The sequence below is a fragment of the Lepidochelys olivacea genome (assembly GCF_965140295.1).
Source record: "Lepidochelys olivacea isolate rLepOli2 genome assembly, chromosome: 4".
Lineage (NCBI taxonomy): Eukaryota > Metazoa > Chordata > Testudines > Cheloniidae > Lepidochelys > Lepidochelys olivacea.
The window spans coordinates 136,088,808-136,112,611 of record NC_140414.1 but is presented as its reverse complement, the minus strand read 5'-3'; the positions used below and the strand labels follow the sequence as shown (position 1 = coordinate 136,112,611).

General features: G+C 45.8%; 1 protein-coding gene across 1 annotated transcript; it reads right to left on the bottom strand.

Annotated features, from left to right (window-relative positions):
• Positions 1 to 1,931: 1,931 nt before the first annotated feature.
• LOC311520083 (histamine H2 receptor-like) lies at positions 1,932 to 19,743 on the bottom strand. Its single transcript, XM_084627327.1, has 4 exons — positions 19,574 to 19,743; positions 14,571 to 14,867; positions 5,182 to 5,358; positions 1,932 to 2,640 (listed from the first exon to the last, which is right to left on the bottom strand). The coding sequence occupies exons 2-4, from the start codon at positions 14,846 to 14,848 to the stop codon at positions 1,962 to 1,964; spliced, it is 1,134 nt and encodes a 377-aa protein (XP_084483453.1). The 5' UTR covers positions 14,849 to 14,867; positions 19,574 to 19,743; the 3' UTR covers positions 1,932 to 1,961.
• Positions 19,744 to 23,804: the final 4,061 nt, after the last annotated feature.

The window sequence follows — 23,804 nt, the reverse complement described above, 5'->3', positions numbered from 1 at the left end:
GTTGATGCTTTTGTTCTTGTCATAAATATAAAGGGAACTCACAAGTTTGTCTGATATCTTGAAGTCGTAGTCCTTGATGAGGACTTTTTCCGTCTCTCTAACCCCCTCCCTCTTCCACAAAATGTACCTCTAGTTAGGATCTATGAGTGAGTCAGGTTGGTGTACTATAGACCAGAGGAGTTTCAAAGGTCTGTCACTGAATCCAATTGACTCCAGCATCTGACTGAAGTGAAATTTTATGTCATGGTAACAGAAGGCTCCAAGGATATGTCTTCCCTGCAATTAAACGTTTGCAGCTGGCCCACGCCCACTGACTCTGTCTCCTTGGGCTGGGGCTGCAGGGCTGTAAAATTGTGGTATAGACATTCGGGCTTGGGCTGGAGCCCAGGGAGGGTCTCAGAGCCTAGACTCCAGCCAGAGCATCTACCCCACAGTTAAACAGCCCCGTTGTCTAAGCCCCGGGAGCCTGAGTCAGCTGACAAAGCCAGCTGTGGGTGTTTAGTTGCAGTGTAGAATACCATAAAAGGTCCTTCTTCATGCCTTCCAGCCAGTGGAAGTGTTCTGAATGGCGGGTTGACTGATAAAGCCAGATTGCCTTGAGGAGGCTGCTGTGCAGAAAAATTCAATCAGATTCAGGGCATTCTGGAGCCAGACTATAGCAGAGTCAAAACAGGAGGGATCACATGTGCCGCCTTCCTTGAGAGTTTCCCAGCTTCACAGTCAGACTGACTGGGCACAGGGAGAGTTTCTCTCAGCCACCCCTGAGCCCCAGTATGTTTCACCTCATCAGCAGGGAGGTTTTATTGTACAATGTCTGGTCACATTCAAAACTTGGGTGAATCTCTCACCACCACCCCCGCCCCACTTCCTTCTACAGCTGTTAATGTTGTACTGTTAAGCAACTGCTGAACTCCATGCCAGAGGTTTCTATGGCATTGTAGTGGTAGGATAAGTAATTCTTACATCTCTTACCTGCCAATACAGTGTCCTGTGCAGCTTTTTTAGACAATTGTAAACCACTTATAACATCTTGGACAACAGGGGCTGTATAAGTTCTATAGAATGATAAAGGTCTCCATACTTGTTTCAGCCAACAGTCGTATTTGGTTGGGCAGCCTTCCAAAGGTCTGGGACACAATTCATGTAAATGAACACCTCTCCTATCTGTCTGCACTTGCTGTTGATGAATCACTTATTTTAAATCTCTCAGACTTAGTTTGGAAAGTTTATAAGCTTTGCAACTACACACTTATTTCTGAAGAAAATTGGCGTGGGATCTACCACGGTGCAGAGAGCCAGCACAAGACCTAGGCACCGCTGAGGTCACTGGTGGCTGGGTCTTGTGCTGTCTCTCTGCACATGAGTGACTTTCATTCATAGGCTAGAGCCTACCAACACCTCTGTGCATGATGAACTTTATTCACAAGTAGTCCCATTGAAAATGTGCAAGTAATGTTGAGCTTGTAACATAAGCTTTTGCAGGACCAGGGCTGTATTGAATTGCCCTGAGAGAGTGCACATATACTCAGTTGTAGATTACACCCAGGCTAAAAGGCGCTCAGTGAGCACAATTCATTTTTCATGGCTACTTTTTCAACATAAAGACTGAATCATTCACAGGAAACTTTTCTGCTATTTATATATAGTGTAATTTTTTTTAGTGGAAAACTAGTCAATTGGTTATGACAACTCAGCTGCAAGATCAAGGTCCCTTGCTGTTCTTTCAGAAAGTGCTACTAATTTTGTTCACAGCATAAAGGAAGATGAAAGGACAATATGGCATCATCCTGTTGCTCACATTTCACACAGATTACAGCCAAAATAAAAATGCATTTGTAATCTTGCACCCAATCTCTTCCCAAAAAAATTCAATTAATAGACACCCCCCCTCCCAAAAAAAATACACATCAGTCCCCATACACTCTGCATCTGTCACATCCTGCAACAAGTAACCCAGAACTTTATTGTTTGTGCTTGCTCTTCAGCGCTCCAGTAGGCATTGGGACTTTAATGCTGTATTCTGGGTCTTGAGCGGTCTTGGAAAAGGTGGCTATTGAAACCATATCTTCTCCAATACCCACCTGGGACCTGCGCCTGCAAGTGAACAGGTTCTTCAGAACCCGTTGGAAGTCCCGATTCAGAAAGGCGTAGAGCATGGGGTTGATAGTAGAATTGCAATAACCTAACCAAGTTATGATCTTGAAGGCATCAACCAGGACTGGGCTGGTGGAACTGGTACCTTTGGCAGCTAGCCATATATTCAGAACAAAGTATGGTAACCAGCACAATATGAAGACTGAGATGATGATGCTAATTGTCCGAGTGGCTTTGCTTTCCAGCTGCAGGTTGTTCTGCCTCTTGCTGTTGGGATGGTAGTGAATTTCAAGGGACTGAGACATGATGCGAGTGGCCTTGAGTCGTGATGCTCGGTAGATGAAGAAATACATGCTGCACATAATCATGAAGGGGACAAAAAATGCCAGGGCAGAAGCTACGATGGCAAAAGTCCAGTTGGTGACAAAGATGCACTCTTTGCCAGCATCAAAATCTACACCAGGTATCTCATTCCAGCCTTGCATGACTGGTAGGAAGGAAATGAGGGAGGAGTATACCCAGACCATACAGGTCATTACGATGCACCTGCAAATGGAAGATCAGGAGGGTAAAAACTTGGGAGTACAAGTTATTCTGAGATCTTCCTTGAAAACAGCTGACACTAATGATACTCCACAGGTGTGTTGTGGAGATTAGTCAATGCTTCTGAAGTGCTCTGAAGAGGTAAGTATAGAGAAGCCTGAGACACACTGTTTGGGTCCAAATTTGAACATTTCCAAAGTCTGGATTATTTGGATTAGGCTTAGATTTAGGCCAGTCTGTGTATCAGGGACCCATAGAACTGGTTGGAAAAATAGCGGGAAACATTGTTTCAGGGAATATTTTCTTTTCTATTAGAATATTGACACACTGAAATTTTCCAACCAGTTGTAGGGTCAGGAGGTGATCATCATTTTACGCTTCTAAGACATGGTGCCCAAATTTTGCAACCCTTTGACACAGCTTAGCAGGGCCCTCAGGACAACTCCCTATTTCCCATCTAGATTTATGAACTTTTTAAAAAATGGACACATGCAGCCATACTATTAGAGTTCTTATCTTGCTAGAATACAACTAGATTGCTGGCTGCAGAGGGCAAGGCCAGGGCATGGGGAAAGTCACACTTACATAAAGTGTCCCAGCACGCAGCAGCCCTCTACTGTAGGTTTCCTATGGAATACTGGTAGGAGCTTAAACCTGCCCTCACCACGGGAACTCCTGGGTTAGGATGGTGAGGGTAAATCCATGACATGCCCTGCCCACACCTTGAATACTGCATCCAGTTCTAGTCCCTCTCATCTCAGAAAAGACACGTTAGAATTGCAAAAGGTACTGAGCAGGGCCATGAAAATGATTAGAGGAATGGAACAGCTTCCATATGAGGAGAGATTTAAAAGACTGGGCCAGTTCAACTTGGAAAAAATTATTAAAGGGGGGATATGACAGAGGCCTACAAAATTGTGACTGAATTGAAGAAAGTGAATAAGGAAGTATTATTTACTCTTTCACATAACACCAGAACCAGGGGTCACCCAATGAAATTTATAGGCAGTAGGTCTACAACAAACATAAGGAAGTACTTCCTCACACAATGCACAGTTAACCTGTGGAACTCGTTGCCAGGGGATGTTGTGAAGACCAAAAGTATAACTGAGTTCAAAGAAGACTTAGATAATTTCATGCCTAATAGCCATTGATGGACCTATCCTCCAAGATGGTCAGGGATGGAAACTTCATGTTCCAGGTGTCCCTAAACCTGTGATTGCCAGACACAGGGACTCCATGATGGGGGATGGATCATTCTAAATTGCCCTGTTCTGTTCATTCCCTCTGAAATGTCTGGTACTGGCCACTGTCAGAAGACAGGACATTGGGCTTAATGGACCATTGGGCTGACCCAGTGTGGCCCTTCTTACGTTTTTTTGGAGGGTCCCACTACTTACATTTTCCCGGGCATCACTACTTCCTGAAACATGTAGGTGGGCACACTGACTCCCTTGTGCCTTCAGCTATGTATCAAGTCTGTAGCACTGCCTAAAACTCATTACTAGCCAAATAATTTTGCAACATGTTCCTAATTCAAAAGGGGCATTCATAGAAGTGCATCCAGGCCAGGTCAGCCATGGGGTTCTTTACAAAGTAGGGGTCTTTAAATGGTGCAAAGGGCTGCTTATCAAATACAGATCAGATTTTGGGTGGTGGCTGCAAATGGCACATCTGGAATTGTCATGGCCCATAGTAAGGGTGTGTTCCACATCTGAGTAAAAACTCTGAAGGATTTGGGGACTCAAAAATTAGCACTATGGGGAGTTAAATATAAATAAACTAGTAGCTGAAAGCCTGTCCTGTCACACAGGTGTGGCATTTGGGCCAACTAATCCACTTCATAAAGGACCACTGGGTGTACTTCATAAAATCAAAATGGCTGAGAACTTAAAAATTGGACAGTGATGGACAGCGTCCCCCAGTGGTGACTGAACCTGGTGCTATTCTAAACAAAAAGAGCTCTCAGCCATGCTTGTAGCTGTTTCCATCACTTCACACTGTATAGACATTCTAGACTTCAGAGTGACCATCCTGGGATCTTATTACATAGATACTATTTTAGAATATGAGACTTGATTGCCTGTGTCTAGGTACTTGTATGATCTCCATTACTAGAGTATTTGACTGCCTCACACTCTTTATTTAGCCTCACAACACACATCTGTGAGGCAGGGCAGTGCTATGATCTCCATTTTATAGATGGGGGACCTGTGACATAGAGACTAAGTGACTTGCCCAAGGTCACACAGGAAGTCTGTGGCAGATCAGGAAATGAAGTCAAGCTTTCCCAAGTCCCTTGCTAGCCCACTGGACAATTCTTCCTCTCAATTCTTGATCTTAAATTATTCTTTCTTAATGGGTGCAGTTCTTAGCTCCCATTTGAATTTGAGGTGTAAGAGCAGAGATGGCAATCTGTCCAAATTAGCCCTCCGGGGATGTTTATGATAATTGTTAAACCCTGGAATTGGGACTGATGATGGAACATCTGACAGATCCTAAAACCTTCCTCCATCTCCACGATCTTTTGAGAAGTATACTCGCCTTCGACGTGACATCCTCATTGAATAATGATAGGGGGTCACCACGGAGCAATATCTATCCAGACTGATAAAGCACAATGTGACAATGGACGCCGTGCAGAACATGACATCAAAAGAAATCCACACTTTACAGAACAGCTTCCCAAATAGCCACATCCCTGTCACCTCATAAATTATGCTGTGGGATGGTGAGAGAGAGAGAGAGAGAGAGAGCACAATATATTGTTACAATTGAAGAGTGATTATTTTTCTGCTATGTAGAAGCCTATTTACCCAAGACCCAAGTTTATGTCTCACCCTGTTGGCAAGATTAGTGAAAATATGGCGACTGCTATTGAGACACATTGAAATTTTGTTAGGAGGCAAATTGGAGTAATCCCCAAGTTTGATGCCCAAGACTTTAGCCTGATATGGGACATAGTTAAGGTCCCACTTATGCTACAAGATGGAATGCTGTTTTAATGGAATCCCTTGGCATGGTTGCAGTTTTAGTGCAGATCATCTCTAATTTATTTTTATTTTCATATATGGTTATATTTGTCACAGGCTTTTTCCGTGCCACAAGAAGACACTTATGGAACCAAAACGAGAGAGCTATTCTCCACAACAGCTCATACTGGAGCACTGGAAGATCAACCTCATCTTTTGCACTGTAGAATTTTTCAGCATGCTGGATTTTGCCTCTTTTGTATAAAAAAAAAAAAAAAGATTTTTTTATCACCATCCCAAAAGATAAGGTCTTACGTTTTTTCTCAGCCACCTTCAGTAATCAATTCAGTGGCAATTTTTGCCCTTTTTGCACTGTGCTGAAGAAGAGAGCTTATATTAGGTTCTAACTGACATTTTGATGTATTATCTGGATGGTGCTGTTTTAGACTGTGTTTTTCTTTTTGTATTTGACGAAGAGATGTCATATGTGATTTAATAAAATTGAACTGCATAGTCTTCTCATGATATTTCAATTCCTGGGCTTGGAATAGCTTCCCTCCTCCAACGTTCCAAGCAGCTTTGGTACTTCCCATCTGGTCTGCTACTTCAGATTTCATGCATTTTAGCTTCTGGATAATGGGATTCATATGAGAACCCCAGTTCTCATGTTGTTTAGCCTATAAATGCCTCACTGAGGCAAGTAAGCCAGTGAAAATCACTCACCTGCACCAAAATATTACCAACAAAGTCAGAGAAACCATAACAAATGAAAGAAGAGTACTTGTGGCACCTTAGAAACTAACATTTATTTGAGCATAAGCTTCCGTGGGCTAAAACCCACTTCATCGGATGCATGCAATGGAAAATACAGGAGGAAGATATATATACCCACACAGAGAACATGAAAAAATGGGTGTTGCCATATACACTATGATGAGAGTGATCAGTTAAGGTGATCAATTAAGTGATCACCTTAATTGATCACTCTCCTTATAGTGTGTATGGCAACACCCATTTTTTCATGTTCTCTGTATATCTGTATCTATATATATATATCTTCCTCCTGTATTTTCCATTGCATGCATCCGATGAAGTGGGTTTTAGCCCACGGAAGCTTATGCTCAAATAAATTTGCTAGTCTCTACGGTGCCACAAGTACTCCTGTTCTTTTTGCTGATACAGACTAACACAGCTGCCACTCTGAAACCCGTAACAAATGAGTAACCAGTCAGGAAGCTTGAGGCAGGAGTACAACGGGCTGCGTGGTCTGCAATTTACCTGGCTGCAATATGTTTCTTCCTACTTTTACCAGCTTTATATAAGACCTTGACTTCTCCTGCAAAAACTTTCTATTGGACTTATGTTATGTGACACAGTGAACAGCTCACTGCCTTTGTGAGAATTAATTCCCGTCTCCTTCCCTGCAACTATATAGCTTCGTAGTTTCTTACCACTAAAACCACAGCAGTTGCTCTAACCCTAGTGGAGTTCTTTCAGCTCTGCTGGCTAGAAAGGGGAAAGGAATGCAATCTATATAGAATGCTCTTTTTAAATGCTTGGGTTTGGTTTAATTAATTTAATTAGTATTAATTAAAACTACTTTTACAGGTTACAATTGCTCTGCCTCTTCAGAATGGTAATGGCACTCAATGTATTGGCATCTGTGCTACGGTACGAGCTAGAGGCCCCAGGCAGTACCAGAGCCTTGTTATAGGGGATGTTGTACAAACATTTATCTGAGGAGTTAGGAGGAGCTCTGTGTGTTGTCTCATATGGCCCCATTACAGTAGTATCTGAGCACCTCACAGTGTATAACATTTATCCTCACAACACCCCTGTGAGGTAGGGAAGGGCTGTTATCCCCTTTTTACAGATGATGGGATGGATTCACAAAGGTATTGGGGGCCTGAATCCAATGTTCTGGTGACATTCTCAACATCACTGCTCAGCTGCCACTTAGCTCCGGATTCTCTGAGCTGCTGCCAATCAGCATTTGCAAAGCTGCTTGTGTCGCGATTCCTCCCCACCACTAATGACCTGCTCAGAGCCCTAGTGCAAGCCAGTTCCCTGGTGGCCCTGAAGCAGGATTTTTTAACTAGGCCTTCCCCTGCCTACCTTGCCCCAGGGGCCCAACTCCTGAAGGTGTGCTCTCAACCTCAGGTCTTTCCTGCTGGATATGTTCTACTTTGTATCGGAGCAGGGATTAGAACCTGCATCTCCCACAGGCAAACAGAGTGCCCCAACCAGTCAGCCGGCCCTTCAGCAGACTGGATAACGTGCACATTCTCTAGACACCAAGAATCTCCTCCAGGTTTTACACAGGAGGAACTATTCTGATTTAAAATAGATGCATTCAGGCTCATACAATGGGCTTAAAATTAAGTGACGTGGCAAGCCAGAGTTTTTAGAAGAAATCAAGTGTGCTTCATGCCAAAGTGCTCTGCAAAGTACACCTATACATCACCCCTGAGATCTAGCCACGTCTGGGGTGGAGGGCAGCAGGCAAGCGCCATACAAACCACACAAGAGTTGGGGAGATTACATTTTGACTAAAGACATCATGACAAACTCCCCAACCTTATGAGAAGTGCTATAAAGCCCCCTCTCTTGAGATGTTTAAACTGGACAAAGAGCTCAGGGTCTCAGGAACAATCCTGTACTGGCAGGGTGATGGATTAGCTGACCCAATTGTGATTTCTCTCTAATTTCACTTATTTCTAAAGAATAAAGGGTGTTATGATGATATCCTCAGTGACATGAGCACAGCCTGTCCATTCACTACTGAGCACCAAATCTTAGGTGCCATTAATGAAGGAATAATATGAGAGTGAGAGTATCCAGTCTCTATGCTACACATATGTTGTTAACATTCCCTGAAATGTTCCAATTAACAAGAGGAGAAGCATCCAGACAGGGGTAGATGTTAGTGCTGGTTGAACATTTTTCGATGTAACAGTTTTCCCCCCTGAAAATGCAATTTTGTTGAAATTGAAATGTTTTACTGGAACATGTCAATTTTGACATTTCTGATCGGGGAAAAAAGTCAAAACGAATCATTTTGATAACGTTGAAACGTTTCGCTCCATTAAGATAAAATGCTTCATTTTTACTATCATTTGAATTAATTTTGTTTAACTTGTACATTTTATATATATATATATAATGTTTCCACATGACCAGAATGAAACATTTTACCTTATTAAAACAGACCATTTTGATTATTGGGATATTTGGGAATTTTCATTCCCTGAGAAATTTGTCCTTTTCAATCTGATTTGGAACAAAAACAAATGTTGAAATCTCAGAATTTCCCACAGAATAGAAATTCCACTTTCTAGTCAGTCCTAGTAGGCACTTGTGGACATGGACAGAGGAATTAGGGGCTGATTGCCAACTTTGCTCACAGAGTAGTACCTTACTTCACAAGTAGCTTCATTGATTTCAGTAGAATTTGTGAAACAAGGTACTAGATGGCAGAACCTGTCTTTTAAGCCCCAATACGGCAAAGACTTATACACATGCTTAACTCCAGGCACTGCGAGCAGCTCTAGTCAACCACTGAAGCTGATGCAACTACTCAGAGTGTGTACAATTAATCACCTGTGTAAGTCTTTGGAGCAACAGGGGTCTTAGTTAGCAGAGCCCTGTAGGAAAGCCAAAGAGTTGGAGGCATAGTATAGATGCCAATCTGAGAACACACTGCCAGCTGACCTGATACCTTCTTAGTGGTGATATTTAGTACTATTTTGTAATGCTTGGAAAATATAGATCCTGAAAAAATCAGAGAAATTTCAACATGAGAACCATACTTTTTTTTACCTTCTTGCTGCATCATTAATCTGAAATCAAGTGAAGCATTGTATGAGGGTCCCTTTGTCTCTATAACTAAACCTCTTTTCTTTCACTAAAGCTGGCGAAGGAGGGACTGAATGTTCCTTCCACTGAATCACATAGGCTTGTTCTTTCTGGCACGTGTTAATGAACAAAACAGTGCAGCACATCTGATTTGCTGCAATTCAGCGTAAAAGCTGAAATAGCCATGCTGGGAAGTTGTGAACCTAAATCCACCCCTATTGTACTTGTGGCATATGCTAGCCAGCTAGCTAGTCTATGGCGGTCTTGGTTCTGCCCCAAAGATGTCATGCAGCTTGATAGGGGGTCTCTATAACCTTTAAGGCCCCATATGTGATGTCCATAGTACCTGAGCTAAGTGCATACTGAGAACTTCCCCATTCTGGGAGTCTGTGACACAGAGACTCTTTGGCAAAGGTTCCCCTGCTCTTTGCAAGCAACTCTCACCTCAGACCTGACAAAGTCACTACACCAAACACGTCTTACAGAATATTTATCCATAAAGAGTAGCATGTGAGGATCTACAAGAATGCTCACAACCTGTCAAGCTTCGCAATCATTGCGAGATCAATGTACAGGTAATATATGCGGAATCATGTATTTATATTGAACGTATGCTCTATGAACTTGGCGGAGAAATTAACCGCCAGGAGGTAACATGCTGTGGTGATGGCCCATGTGGGCAAGGGGGAGTCATCACCCCGCCCTGCTTGGTTGGTGATACAAGACCAGGCTCAATTGTTTAGCCTTGCACAATACTAAGACGTTCAATGGGAACCCATCAGGGCCAATGGCAAGCCACTGAAACCCTACGCATTGCACCACACTTAGAATGATAAACTGGAGCATTTTATTTTACCATGCTTGGAGTGCTCATTGCCTGTAATCAAGATGTCCATCAAGCTCCGTCTATGACTCAGCTCACCGTGGTATTTGAGCACCGTAAAGCATCAGCTAACAATGCAGGGGTAATACTGCTCAATGCTAAAACAACAGATTTGAATCCTTCAGTCTCGGATCAGCTCCTCCACTCAGGAGCACATTTTTCGGCCTGATGTTTGTTTTCACCGTCCCCTTTTCCAGTTAGAAGTGTTGTGCTGACTCCTTCTCCCCCTAGTGGCTGGCTTGCATAGTACAAGAGCCCTTCTACTGCGGAGAGCTAATGGAGAGTCTCTATTAGCTGAAATGGGATTTTAGAGGCAAAAGCTGCTGGATTCTGTGCTGGCTGACAACAGTGCTGCCTATTCTCTGCAGCACTTTGATGTGCTATGTCAGAGCACTTGCAGCCTCTTAACTCCCCGAGGCTCGCAGTAATTCTGTGGTCCTGTGACATAAAGATCTTACTGCTGGACCCCTGCGGTGCTTAAAATGGCACCCTTGCCTGCATATGGTTCCCCTCGTAGTTTTCCTGATAAATATGGTGTCTCTCTCCTTAATGGGTTATTTTCTCTCTAACTGTATAATTAAGCCATTGGTTGTCATGGAAATACTTCCCCTCTTGAAATGCTATCTACCAACAACCCGCACCCCCCGTTTTTTCTTTGTTGTTTTCTCAGCCTACAAGCACTGCTCCTCTTCCCTACAAGACATAAGCATAGACAGATTACTCTTTGCTGAGCACCAGTTTCCTCAGCCCTTTTTGTTACCTCCATTTCCTTGGAGGTAAGAACCACCCCATCCCCTCCCTTCTCAGTTCTGCTGCTGATCCACAAGGAAATGTGGCATCAGATTCTCCACTCCTCCTTTACTGGGAAGAAAGCCTCTCCCGCTGCTGGTGAGGGATGCTCCCTCCCAGTTCGGGGAGGTGAGCGTTTTGCTTGGGAAATGCTCCCCCAGTCCACAGTGCTGGCCCTAGCATTTCCTCTCACCCTAACCAGGAAGGCTGTGTCAGTATATGGATGGCAGAGGGGACATGTGGGTAGTTGGGTAAGTGGGAAGCTCTTGCAGGGAGAGCTCTTAGTTCCCTGAAGGTCCAGGAGGGGATCCCCGTGGCCACAGGAAGAATGTGGGAACTCTAGAGAACCACAGTGTGTTTAAGGGTCATGCATAGAATGAGAGGAAGAAAATCTGCTGGAGAGGAAGGGCTAGATTAAGAGGAAGAACATGTCAATCGGGTGGGAGCAAGGAGCCTGAGGTATCTGTGGGGGGAGGTGGGGCTTGTTAACCCCCCACCATGGGAGACCCAGGTTCCACTTCCAGCCCTGGTGACTTGTCCCTACAGCAAACTGGCAGGAAGACTTGCTGGAGAAAGGCCCTCAGCACAGAGCAGAAGGTAGGGGGAGGCAGTGCCCTCTACTTCCAGTGCAGAGTCTTGAGAGAGGGAGACTAAACTGGCAGAAGTAGCAGATTCTCCGCTCTGGGCTTCAACAGGGACATGGAGGTACCAACAAGCCTGAGGAAATGGGGGTTGGCAGACAGACTGCTGGAAGCACACCCCTGTTGGTTACGGTTATTAGTTATCCTTTATTTGTGACACTGCTTTCCCTGCTCCAGCCAGCTGGCATTAACATGGCTCCTTTTGTCATGGTCACCATCAGGAAAGCACCAGCTCAGCTCTGGCCATAGGGGTTCCTCAGTTAACTTGTGTTCCCACTGCTAGGGGGAGCTTGCAACAGCAGAGCACTCATCACAGCCAGTCCCTTCTGTGGAGGGAGCCCTCAGGTGTGTAGGCCCAGCTTGGCAGCCTCCTCGCGCTGCAGCAAGTATTTAACTGCCAGCTACTGGCTGACACCACCCAATCAGCATCTCAGGCCGGGCAGCAAATCATGATCCCACTCCCCTCACTTCCTGCTCTTGTTCCATTTTGACTTGATCCTGAGTCATGTACTAGCCATGTGCACTGGGCCAGCCTCCACCTACGACGAACTGCCTGCTGACAAATCTGGGGGGCCCTTTTCAGTACAGAGCCTGTATACCAAACATGGGCTCTGACACGCTCCCCCTACCCCCCCCCACAGCACATAATGAGGACCCCAATGTAAATGATGCAGAGTCCCTAACCTTACTCCCAGTGAAGTCACTTCCAATATTCCCAATGACTTCCCATGGGCCTGAAGGAGGGGAGTGGGTTATTTCATCATGCAACCAAAGCTGGAGCTATTGGAATTCATACACCCAACAAAGCAGACATAAGTTTGTGTAGCAACAGGTGAGAGTGGGAAGAGATAGAAGGGTGGTGCCAACGATGAGGCTGGAACAAGAGCTGACCGGAGGATGACCGTTGCATTTTGTGGCAATATTCAATGGTTTGAAATTTGATTATGTTCTGCTTTGGAAGGAAACCCAAACTGTTGAACATTTGCATGAAAACAGAAGCCTGTGGATCCTGTTATTGGCCTGGGATGTGGGAACCACGAGTTCATGTCCCTCTTCTACCTGATTTAGAGCACAGGTTTTCAGCCCAGAGCACGCTACATCAGTTTGAGCAGGGGCTTGACCATTGGTCTCCCATCTCCCATTCCCAGGTATGCTAACCTCCCAGGTATAGAATCACACTCACTCTTCCCCCGTGCCCAAAAATCTTCCTGATGAAAGTTTTGTACCAACTGATGCATCTCTGTTAAACATCTCAGCTATGGTTAAACAGTATATAGAAAATACTTCAAGCAGCTCTAGTTGGGAACTGAACTGAGATTTTCCTGAGTTTGAAACTATGACTGTCTATTAATGTGGTTGGAAAGGATAATTTTAACTCTCTTCTAACACCATTTTTGTTTTCCTCTGAGACTATTTAATAGGCTTCCGCTCAATCTGTAACTCTCTCCTTGCTGGGAAATCCATTCTCCACATTATTTTAACATTTTTGTCTTATTTCTTACACATCAGGGTTTAAATTTAAATAAAAGGGCCAAATTCATTTGTAGACTTTGGCTGCTTTGCATTGCTGATGTCTGAAAGCAGATGCAAACTCTGTTTAACCAGCTGGTTAAACTGGGTTTATGGCCATTTTTCATCACCAAAGGAGAGCAATGCAGTCAGATCATAGTGGTGAATCTGGCCTAAAAGGTCTAAAGCAATTTGTCTAATCCCTCCTTAGTCTTTTTAGCCTTATGTCAATCATTAGAGCCGTGAATTTGTTTTCACCAGTGAAAGTGCAGTCAGAGTACAATAATAAAGGAAAACCATCCTGGAGACAGCTTTAAACAAAACAAAATTTTTAGTCGTCCATTTATAAATCACAAGCAGATCCAGACAGCTGAAAATGATAGCAATTGTTCTGTCCTGTTTATGTAGGTAAAACATTTATTTTGCAAGAACACCACTCCCCTCCTCCACTGGTGTTTGGACGGGGCTCGAAGAAATATTAAAGAGGGTATTACTAGGATAAAAATAGGATGAATAATCTAATCTTTAAAAATATGTCAGGTTACTAATACAAGTGTTATGTGCTACACAGGTAGGACATTTTTCTGAATATATGAGCTCAGATTTTTTCTCACTCTGGTTTTATTCTGGTTTAACTCCATTGACTTCAGTGGAGTTGCCCCTGGTTTCTACAAGTGTAAATGAGAGAACAATCTGGTCCAAGATATTATCTTAATGGAAACATAATTATTAAATTGAAGACTGGAACTAACTGAGGGCCTGATCTTGTATTCCTTGAGCCCACAAAACTCCCATTGCCTCCAGTGGTTTTCGTAGGCTCACAAGGAATGCCAGACTAGTCTCTGAGGGAGGGAGAGCACATCTACACTGCAAGCTAGCTGAGCGCAAACCTGTCCGGACCCTGGGGGTATGTATTCAGGCAGCTGCTGGTGCTACCCACAGCTACACTGCTGGTTTTAGTGCACTAGCTCAAGCAGACCTAGCACGGGTCTATCTACTCAGGCTGGGAAGCAGGCTCCTAGCTGCAGTGTAGACATACCCTGAGTGTATGCATCATTATTCCCATTTTACAGGTAGAGAAACTGAGATACAGGGAGGTGAAGTGATTGACCCATGGTGAGTCTGTAGCAGTGCTGGGACTGGAGCCCAGGCGTCCTGTTTCCTATGCACCATCTACTCGACCATTAGACTTGCCTTCTACATAGTAGCCACTGAGCTAAGCGCTACTGAATGCCATCAAATAAGTGTATTACCAGCAGGTCTTACCTTACAAGCAGTTCTTACCTAAATGGCATGACCAGACAAGCAACGAGGAGATCTGCCATGGCTAAGGACATAATAAACATGTAAGTTGCAGTACGCAGCCTCTTCTCCACCACAGGGCAGATAAAAACCACTGTATTCCCAAACAGAGTGATCAAGTCTATGAAGGTTAGTATCAGTCCAACAGCCACCTCCCGGGGACCCATTCCTGCCCCTGTCCAGTTGCCATCTCCTCTTACCCAGGACAGGGCAGTGGAGGAGATGTTGGAGAGCGACGATGTATTTTTGTCCATCAGCATCTTCCACCGGTGTTCAGACCTGAAGCAGAGAAGAAAAAAACACAGGCTTTGAAGCAAATTAATTCCAGGTCTATGGAAGAAAAGATAAAAACCATAATTATGTCTCATTCACTTAAAAAGTCCCACGCACCCTCCTGAGCAATCTGCCCTCGCTGTGTCATTGTTACTGATTCACTGGGGGGAGCTTGTAATCCCAATGATAGTGTTATATATGTGCCACACTGGCTGAAAGGCATCATGAAAATTAAAAGCCTTCCTGTGAATGAAAAGCACAAAATTAGGGGAAGCTTGATACAGGGGAAAAGCACTGAGCACTGGAAAAAGAAGCAATGAGAATCTAGAATTAAAGCAGCCTTGCTAAATTCCACTCACCTGGGGTGAGTAATCTGATTTGATGGGCAAGTAAAAAATTTTCTCATTATCATCTTGGTCCTTGTCAAGGTGGATGAGAAGATTTTTCTGCTTAGTCTGGATACATACGTAACCCATTGTTCAGTATGTTCTAGGTGCCCCCCTCTGTGCCCGATACTCTGATGATATGGGTCTGTTACAGCTCCTAGTCATGGAATTTGGTCCTTGAGGTCAAGCTAGAGAGGCTTATGCTCTTATCTCTAGAGGTTCCCTAGTTCGACTCCCAGTCGTGATCAGAATGGTGGTGTAATATATATTCATGGCTAGAGAGTTGGAAAATGGAATTTCCATTTGGGGGAAATTTCTGACATTTTGGCATTTATTTTTATTCTGAATCAGAATGAAAAACTGAAATTTTGAAATTTACCACAGAATGGAAATTCCCACAAATTTCGATTTTGGAGACATCAAACTGTTTCAGTTTGATAATGTTGAATTGCTCCATTTCCATGTCGAAGTGTTAGTGCACACAAATTTAAAGAGGGTCAGTAGAAACGTACTGCTGATCCATAGCTGACATTGAAGTCACAAGCTAATAGCACACATATGTCACAGCAACTAGAATTCAGTTCCATAAACCCAACTAGCCAAACCCAACCTCCCGAACTATTGGAGAATCTCTAGGTGTGACAGAATGCACCCCTGGGTTCACCCCCTCCACACTATTGTAATAATTTTTGTACAAGGCATGTCTTGTAAAGTATTGTTTGAAAACTCATAATTTGCTGGTCGATTATTGGTCCTGCTTGGAGCAGGGGGTTGGACTAGATGACCTTCTGGGGTCCCTTCCAACCCTGATATTCTATGATTCTATGATTCTATGATATTGTCCTGATAAAATAAATGAGGCAACGTTCCATGTGACATAATAAGATTTCACTGCATGAAGTTATTAACACATGTTCCAAACCCCACAGCCCTGACCAAACTGAGGTTGGCAAACAGGTCTCTTCTAAACAAAGGAATATGTGCTTTGCTTAATTTGCATATAACCAGTAAAGAGAGTCATCAAGCTGGAAGGGAAAAAAAGAAAGTTCAATCAGGTGAGGAAAAAGCCATCAGGGAACATCCTTCCACATAGACACTTTATGTCCTAGTGCCCAGCTGGAAATGTTTTTCAAGAGGGGGGCTGAAACTATAAAAAGGAGCAACAAATACCCAAAGCACCCCCCACCCCTTCCTTCCCATCACATTCACTGCACCTGAAGTGACCAAGGAAGCATTCGTTGGACTCTGGCATACAGGTCCTGACCTACAGGGTTTGCTCAGTAAGACGCTGAAATCATGTGGTGAGAAACTTTGCTTGAATCTGATATTGTTTGTTAAGTTAGGTAATAGTAAACATCTTATCTTTGTTTTTCTTATAACCATTTCTGACTTTTATGCCTCATTATTTGTACTCAAAATCTCTTTTTGTAGTTAACAAACCTGTTTTACTGTTTTTTTCTAATCCAGTGTGTTTATACTGAAGTGCCTGAATAACTATTTGAGATAATAAGATGGCATATTATTCCGTTTAAGGAATAAATTGATTTACAATATTTTGTACTGTCTAAGAGAGGGCTGAGCAGTACAGGACATACATTTCTGGAGGGAAATTCAGGGCTGAGGGTATGTTGGGGTCACCCTGCAGTATAACCGAGGCTGGTGAGAGCCAGACTGTGACTAGGTGTGTCTGGCAGGCTGCAGTTACACACAGACACTCAGGGTGTGACTTGCATACTGGAGGTTGTTTGTGAGTGGCGCAGCTGGGAGCTACTGTAGCAAGGCATAGTAAGGCACCCAAGTTGCAGGGAAGGGGTGACACAGCTGCTCATTAGTCTGGATTATACCCTGGCACGTCACACTAGACACATGCTAAAATGTGATACATTAAATCAAAATGAAGCCCTCCTAACACCAGCCAAGATAGTAACCCATCTGCAAAATATCAAACTTAGCCCTCAGAAATGCTTCCTCGCCCACCTGCCAGAACAACGCTCCAGCCACAAAGCAAAGTCAATTCCTTCCCGACACCCGCCCCAGGATACCTCCCATCAAACACTCCAAAGCCTAGCACTTTTGATGTTCTGGCAAACCCGCATGGGGAAGCAACTTCCAGATCCTGAAGCCCATATTTTCTAAAGTGACTATTGACTTTAGGTGTCCAGTTTGAGACACTTCAAAGGGGCTTGATTTTTGAAAGGGCAAATGAAAAGCACTTTGTGAAAATCAGCCTCTTTTAAGATGTCTCAAATTTTGCACCCAAAATCACTAATTACTCTTGAAAACCTAGGCTCCTACACTGAGAATACCCTGTCCCAAGCACCCTCTCTATCAAACTAGGGGGCTGTTAGCTTGACTGCCTCATGCGATTACTGCTGCCACAGTATCACATGCTGGGTAAGCAAGACAGTCCCTTGGATAGCCAGGACTCCACCCATATATGGCTTTTTCGTTTCAAGCCAAGGCTTTAAAGCTCATCTGCAAATCAAGTGACAGTCAGTGCAAGTCACAAGGAACTTGTGCCAGTGTATCAAGTTGCAGTGGGGGAGGTTTAGGTTGGATATTAGGAAAAACTTTTTCACTAAGAGGGTGGTGAAACACTGGAATGCGTTACCTAGGGAGGTGGTAGAATCTCCTTCCTTAGAGGTTTTTAAGGTCAGGCTTGACAAAGCCCTGGCTGGGATGATTTAACTGGGAATTGGTCCTGCTTCGAGCAGGGGGTTGGACTAGATGACCTCCTGAGGTCCCTTCCAACCCTGATATTCTATGATATTCTATGATTCTATCTACTGATAGCTACTGGAAGAGTCTCTCTGAGGAATTAAGAACCTCCAAATAACCGTGGCGTTGAGATTTAAGTCAATTTTTCAGTTCTTATGGCAACTATAAGAGTGGATATTCTTTCCAGTTTCATGCTCTTCAATTCCTAATAGTCTAGGAGGAGCTCAAGGTTAACTGAACTCGTACGTCAAAATCCAAGACCTCATGGGAAAATTACTTTTCCATAGATAGCACAGCCTTCAGCTTCTAGTCTAGCAGGGGGTCATGTGTGACTGTTCATACACACAGCCAAACATTCCCTGTTCACACAGGCATTCAAACATCCTTCATACTATACCCTGGGCAGGTTAAGCTCTGAAATTTAGCAACTGGAACGTGAAGGTGTAAATTAGCATATGCATAGTCCTGCTTTTGGCTCTTGATTTGGAATCCACTTTATTGACACAGATGTATTTCAGTGCGTGAAACTTCCTCGGAGCTGGTTTCCCACAGCGCCCCCTCCTTCCCCTCTCCCCATTATCAGTGCCTTCCTTGCTATCAGTACTTAACACAACTCCCAGCTTTTGTTTGCTTGCTTGCTTCCCACATAATCCATATTTTTCCTTTTGTGGGAAAAAAAAACCAGGCAATCTTCTATCAGCAGCACACTTTTCAGATCCGTGAAGCATGCAGCATTTTATATTTAATATGTTCAGACATAACCAGCTCCCAGGAAGTCTCACTCACTGAAATATGTCTGTGTCAATATAGTGGGTTTCAAATCCAGAGCCAAAGGTAGAAATATGCATATTCTAATTTACACCTTCAAATGCAAGAGGCTAAACTTCAGACATTTATTGTTAACTGTACTGCTGTGTCCATGTTATATTTTTGCTTGGATGAGTGTAGCTGCACAGTGTGCACATGTGTTTTATCTGGATAGGAACACAACTGTATAGTTAAAATAAATGCGTAAGAAACAGACACTTCTATTTGCATTTTCAATATGTGTGCTTGGGTACATATGGACCACACACACACACATCTATATCTATGTGTATATCACGTTCCGTATTCTCGCCATACTGAACTTTGTACTAACTGCAAGTTGGCTGCCAATTAATACCTCTGCTACATCAAACACAGTGGAACTAACCATGTGTGGCTGGCTTTTGGTAACTAGGGTACCTTTTAGACTGGCGAAAAAACATCTGCTTTGCCCGTTGCTAACATCCTTTCCCTCCACCCCCATTTCACCTTCCAAGTTTTCAAAAACAACAGTAGTAATCCAGCTTCTAGATGCTGTATAATTAACACCTCAAATAACCAGGCAATATTGACACGGCTAGATTATAAACTCCTCGTTCCTCCTCATGTGGTGACAAATAAAGCGTTGAGGTTAATGTAAAATGTGTTACCCCAGTTGATGCAATTGGATTTGGGGGGGGAATGGTTCAGTGAATGAATGGATGGATAGACACACATCAGAGCAGGAGACACAGAGGAAATGCAATGCCCCTGACTGGTGAAACGGGCGGGCGATGAAGGGGGTCAGAGCATGTGACTCACCTTTCCTTCCCCAAGTCTCCTGGCTTGAAGTTATGTCAGTGTTGTTTCCTGGAGAGTGTGCCAGGCGGAATAGCAGCATCTCCTTCTCCATCAGCGAGTGTGCGGCCAGGGGGTGCCTCCCTTCTGCAGCACATGGCCACACACAGCCCTGGACAGCTCTCAGGCTCTGATTCAGCAGATCCTACTTTTAAAAACCCACCAGCTCTGCCTACGCATCCTGGGCCGGCTGCAGAAACGGAGAGGCTGCGAGACTCGCCCACTCACCTGCTCCAAGTGGCAGCATTAACATCTAAGGCCACCCGGGGGCGCCTCTTCTCCAAAGCACCAAACGCTTCGGTCTCCTGCCGCTGGCTGGGCTGGGGCTTCTTGCCCTTCGCTGCTCAGTGTGGTCCGGTGCGGGAGGCCATTGCAACTGGCTTCAGTGCTGGCAAGAAACAGGGATTTCTTCGTGGCCGGGAAGCCAGGCAATTCTCTCCTCAACCCCATCCATTCCCTGGCCCCTGTCAGTCACTGACCAGCCCCAGGGAATCCCCCCCCCCATCCATTCCCTGGCCCCTGTCAGTCACTGAGCAGCCCCAGGGAATCCCCCTACTCCCATCCATTCCCTGGCCCCTGTCAGTCACTGACCAGCCCCAGGGAATCCCCCCCGCATCCATTCCCTGGCCCCTGTCAGTCACTGACCAGCCCCAGGGAATCCCCCTACCCCCATCCATTCCCCGGCCCCTCAGTCACTGACCAGCCCCAGGGAATCCCCCCCCCCCATCCATTCCCTGGCCCCTGTCAGTCACTGACCAGCCCCAGGGAATCCCACCCCCCATCCATTCCCTGGCCCCTGTCAGTCACTGACCAGCCCCAGGGAATCCCACCCCCCATCCATTCCCTGGCCCCTGTCAGTCACTGACCAGCCCCAGGGAATCCCACCCCCCATCCATTCCCTGGCCCCTGTCAGTCACTGACCAGCCCCAGGGAATCCCCCCCCCATCCATTCCCTGGCCCCTGTCAGTCACTGACCAGCCCCAGGGAATCCCCCCCCCATCCATTCCCTGGCCCCTGTCAGTCACTGACCAGCCCCAGGAAATCCCCCCCCCACCATCCATTCCCTGGCCCCTGTCAGTCACTGACCAGCCCCAGGGAATCCCCCCCCCATCCATTCCCTGGCCCCTGTCAGTCACTGACCAGCCCCAGGGAATCCCCCCGCCCCCATCCATTCCCTGGCCCCTGTCAGTCACTGACCAGCCCCAGGGAATCCCACCCCCCATCCATTCCCTGGCCCCTGTCAGTCACTGAGCAGCCCCAGGGAATCCCCCTTCCCCCATCCATTCCCTGGCCCCTGTCAGTCACTGAGCAGCCCCAGGGAATCCCCCCCCCCCATCCATTCCCTGGCCCCTGTCAGTCACTGACCAGCCCCAGGGAATCCCGCTTCCCCCATCCATTCCCTGGCCCCTGTCAGTCACTGACCAGCCCCAGGGAATCCACCCCCCCATCCATTCCCCGGCCCCTCAGTCACTGACCAGCCCCAGGGAATCCCCCCCCCATCCATTCCCTGGCCCCTGTCAGTCACTGAGCAGCCCCAGGGAATCCCCCTTCCCCCATCCATTCCCTGGCCCCTGTCAGTCACTGAGCAGCCCCAGGGAATCCCCCTTCCCCCATCCATTCCCTGGCCCCTGTCAGTCACTGAGCAGCCCCAGGGAATCCCCCTACTCCCATCCATTCCCTGGCCCCTGTCAGTCACTGAGCAGCCCCAGGGAATCCCCCCCCCCATCCATTCCCTGGCCCCTGTCAGTCACTGACCAGCCCCAGGGAATCCCTCTTCCCCCATCCATTCCCTGCCCCCAGGCCAGACACTGAGCAGCCCCAGGGAATCCCCCTACCCCCATCCATTCCCTGCCCCCTGTCAGTCACTGGCCAGCCCCAGGGAATCCCCACTCCCACCTCCATTCCCTGGCCCTTTTCAGTCACTGGCCAGCCCACAGGAATCATAGAATCATAGGATCACAGGACTGGGAGGGACACTGATAGGTCATCTACTCCAGTCCCCTGCTCTCATGGCAGGACTAAGTATTAGCTAGACCATCCCTGACAGGTGTTTGTCTAACCTGCTCGTAAAGATCTTCAGTGATGGAGATTCCACAATCTCCACGGCTGGAGTGGCCCCAGGGACAGCCAGACCAGCCACTGCTCTGGTGATGCCCGGCAGCAGTCCCGGGCCAGCCGGAGCAGCCGCAGTCTGTGGCCCTGTGCAGCAGTTCCCGGCCCACTGGCTGTGGTCCCTGGGTGGCCAGCCGGAGCAGCCACGGTCCACAGCCCCAAGCAACTGGTGCCATTGGCACCGGGTGCCCCCGCCAGCAGCAGCCCCCTTCTTCCCCCCATTTCCCCAGCACCTCTCCCCCAAGATTTAATCATGGGTATTTTTCATATAAGTAATGGACAGGTCAAAGTTCATGAATTTTTGTTTATTGCCCATAACCTGTCCATGACTTTTACTAAAAATACCCAAGACTGAATCATAGCCTTACTCATGAGAAACAGGACCTTCCTGGAGGTGTGAGAGGAACTTGCACCAACCCTTGAGCACCAGAACACTCAATTCAAGGGAGCCATACCTTTTGAGAAGTGGGTTGGTATTGCCCTGTGGTGCTAAGTATCTCGGACAGCTATAGGTCCATGTCCAACCAATCTGGGGGTGGGAGGTCCACTGTAGTGGTCGTGGTTTGTGAGGCAAATAACACTGTGGTTAACCCATGGGTGGTTGGTGTAAGTAACATTCCCGAAAAAATAGCTAGTTTTGGGTTTGATGGAACTCATTGATGGAACTCATGTCCCAGTAGTTTGCCCCACCATAAGGGGCAAGTGAATACGTGAACAGCAAAGGGTACTACTGTAGAACCTCAGAGTTACGAACACCAGGGTTATGAACTGACCGGTCAACCAAACTCCGCATTTGGAACTGGAAGTACGTAATCAGGCCGCAGCAGAGACCAAAAAAAAAAAAAAAAATACAGTACAGAACTGTGTTAAATATAAATGGCTAAAAAAATACAGGGAAAGTTTAAAAAAAGATTTGACAAAGTAAGGAAACTGTTTCTGTGCTTATTTAATTTAAATTAAGATGGTTAAAAGCAGAAATTTCTTCTGCACAGTAAAGTTGCAAAGCTGTATTAAGCCAATGTTCAGTTGTAAACATCTGAAAGAACAACCATAACATTTCATTCAGGGTTATGAATATTTCAGAGTTACGAACAACCTCCATTCCTGAGGTGTTCATAACTCTGAGGTTCTACTCTATTCCATTGTTCTGCAAGGTCTTGTGGACCACAGAGGCAGATTTATGAACACTGAAGTGGGGTGCACTGGTAAGGTTCATGACACAAGTGTGCTGAGGAGATCAGGATTGTAAATTAAAGTGGAAATGGGGACTTCATTTCCCACAAACAAAATTGTCCTGTATAGTGTATCTGCTCCAACTGTTATTTTGGGGGACTTTGCATACCTGCTCATGACTTGGCTTATGAAACCATTCCCTGTTGTCTATGTCTGTCACAGGGAGGCACAAGTTTCTTTCCCCTTGTTGCTGTGCCCTGTGCTTGGGCTGGCCAAAGAAAGGGTCTCAGATGCCTCTTGCAGGTGCTTCATCTGTATTCTTTTATTTACAGTGGCTGTACAGTCCCAATTCCCCCAACGCCTGTCCCTGCTCCGATCCCTCACTGCGTCCTCTGGTCTTTGAGGCTTGTGTCAGCCCGCAGAGACAGAGCCTCAACCCTCCTATCTTCCTGCCTGGCTCGCCCCCGTCCTGAGATCTTCCCTGGGTTTATATGCCTTCCCAGTCATCAACCCAGCTGGTTCCACTAGGCTCAGCAGATCACACAGAGCCTGCCCTCATTAGGGCCTGCAGCTGGGCTCCCTGCTAAGGGTCCGGGCCCATATACCCAGCCACCCTATGTGGAAACAGGGGGGAGCAGGCTCTTTAGCAGGGCACTCAAAGGTTTTATACCTCTGCCCTGCGACAATGACCCTGGGAAAAGGAATTTCATGTTCAAACTAAGTAGCTGCAGAATGGTCATGGAATGAGCTTTTGGTAAGCTGAAAGCTCGTTGGAGATACTTACAGATATGTTTTGATGCTAATGTGAAAAGCTTAGTTATAATAATAGTGCCGTGCTGCATGCTCCATAACATTTGTGAGCACCCAGCAGAGTGTTTCTGTCCCGAGTGAGCTCAGGACAGATCTGGTT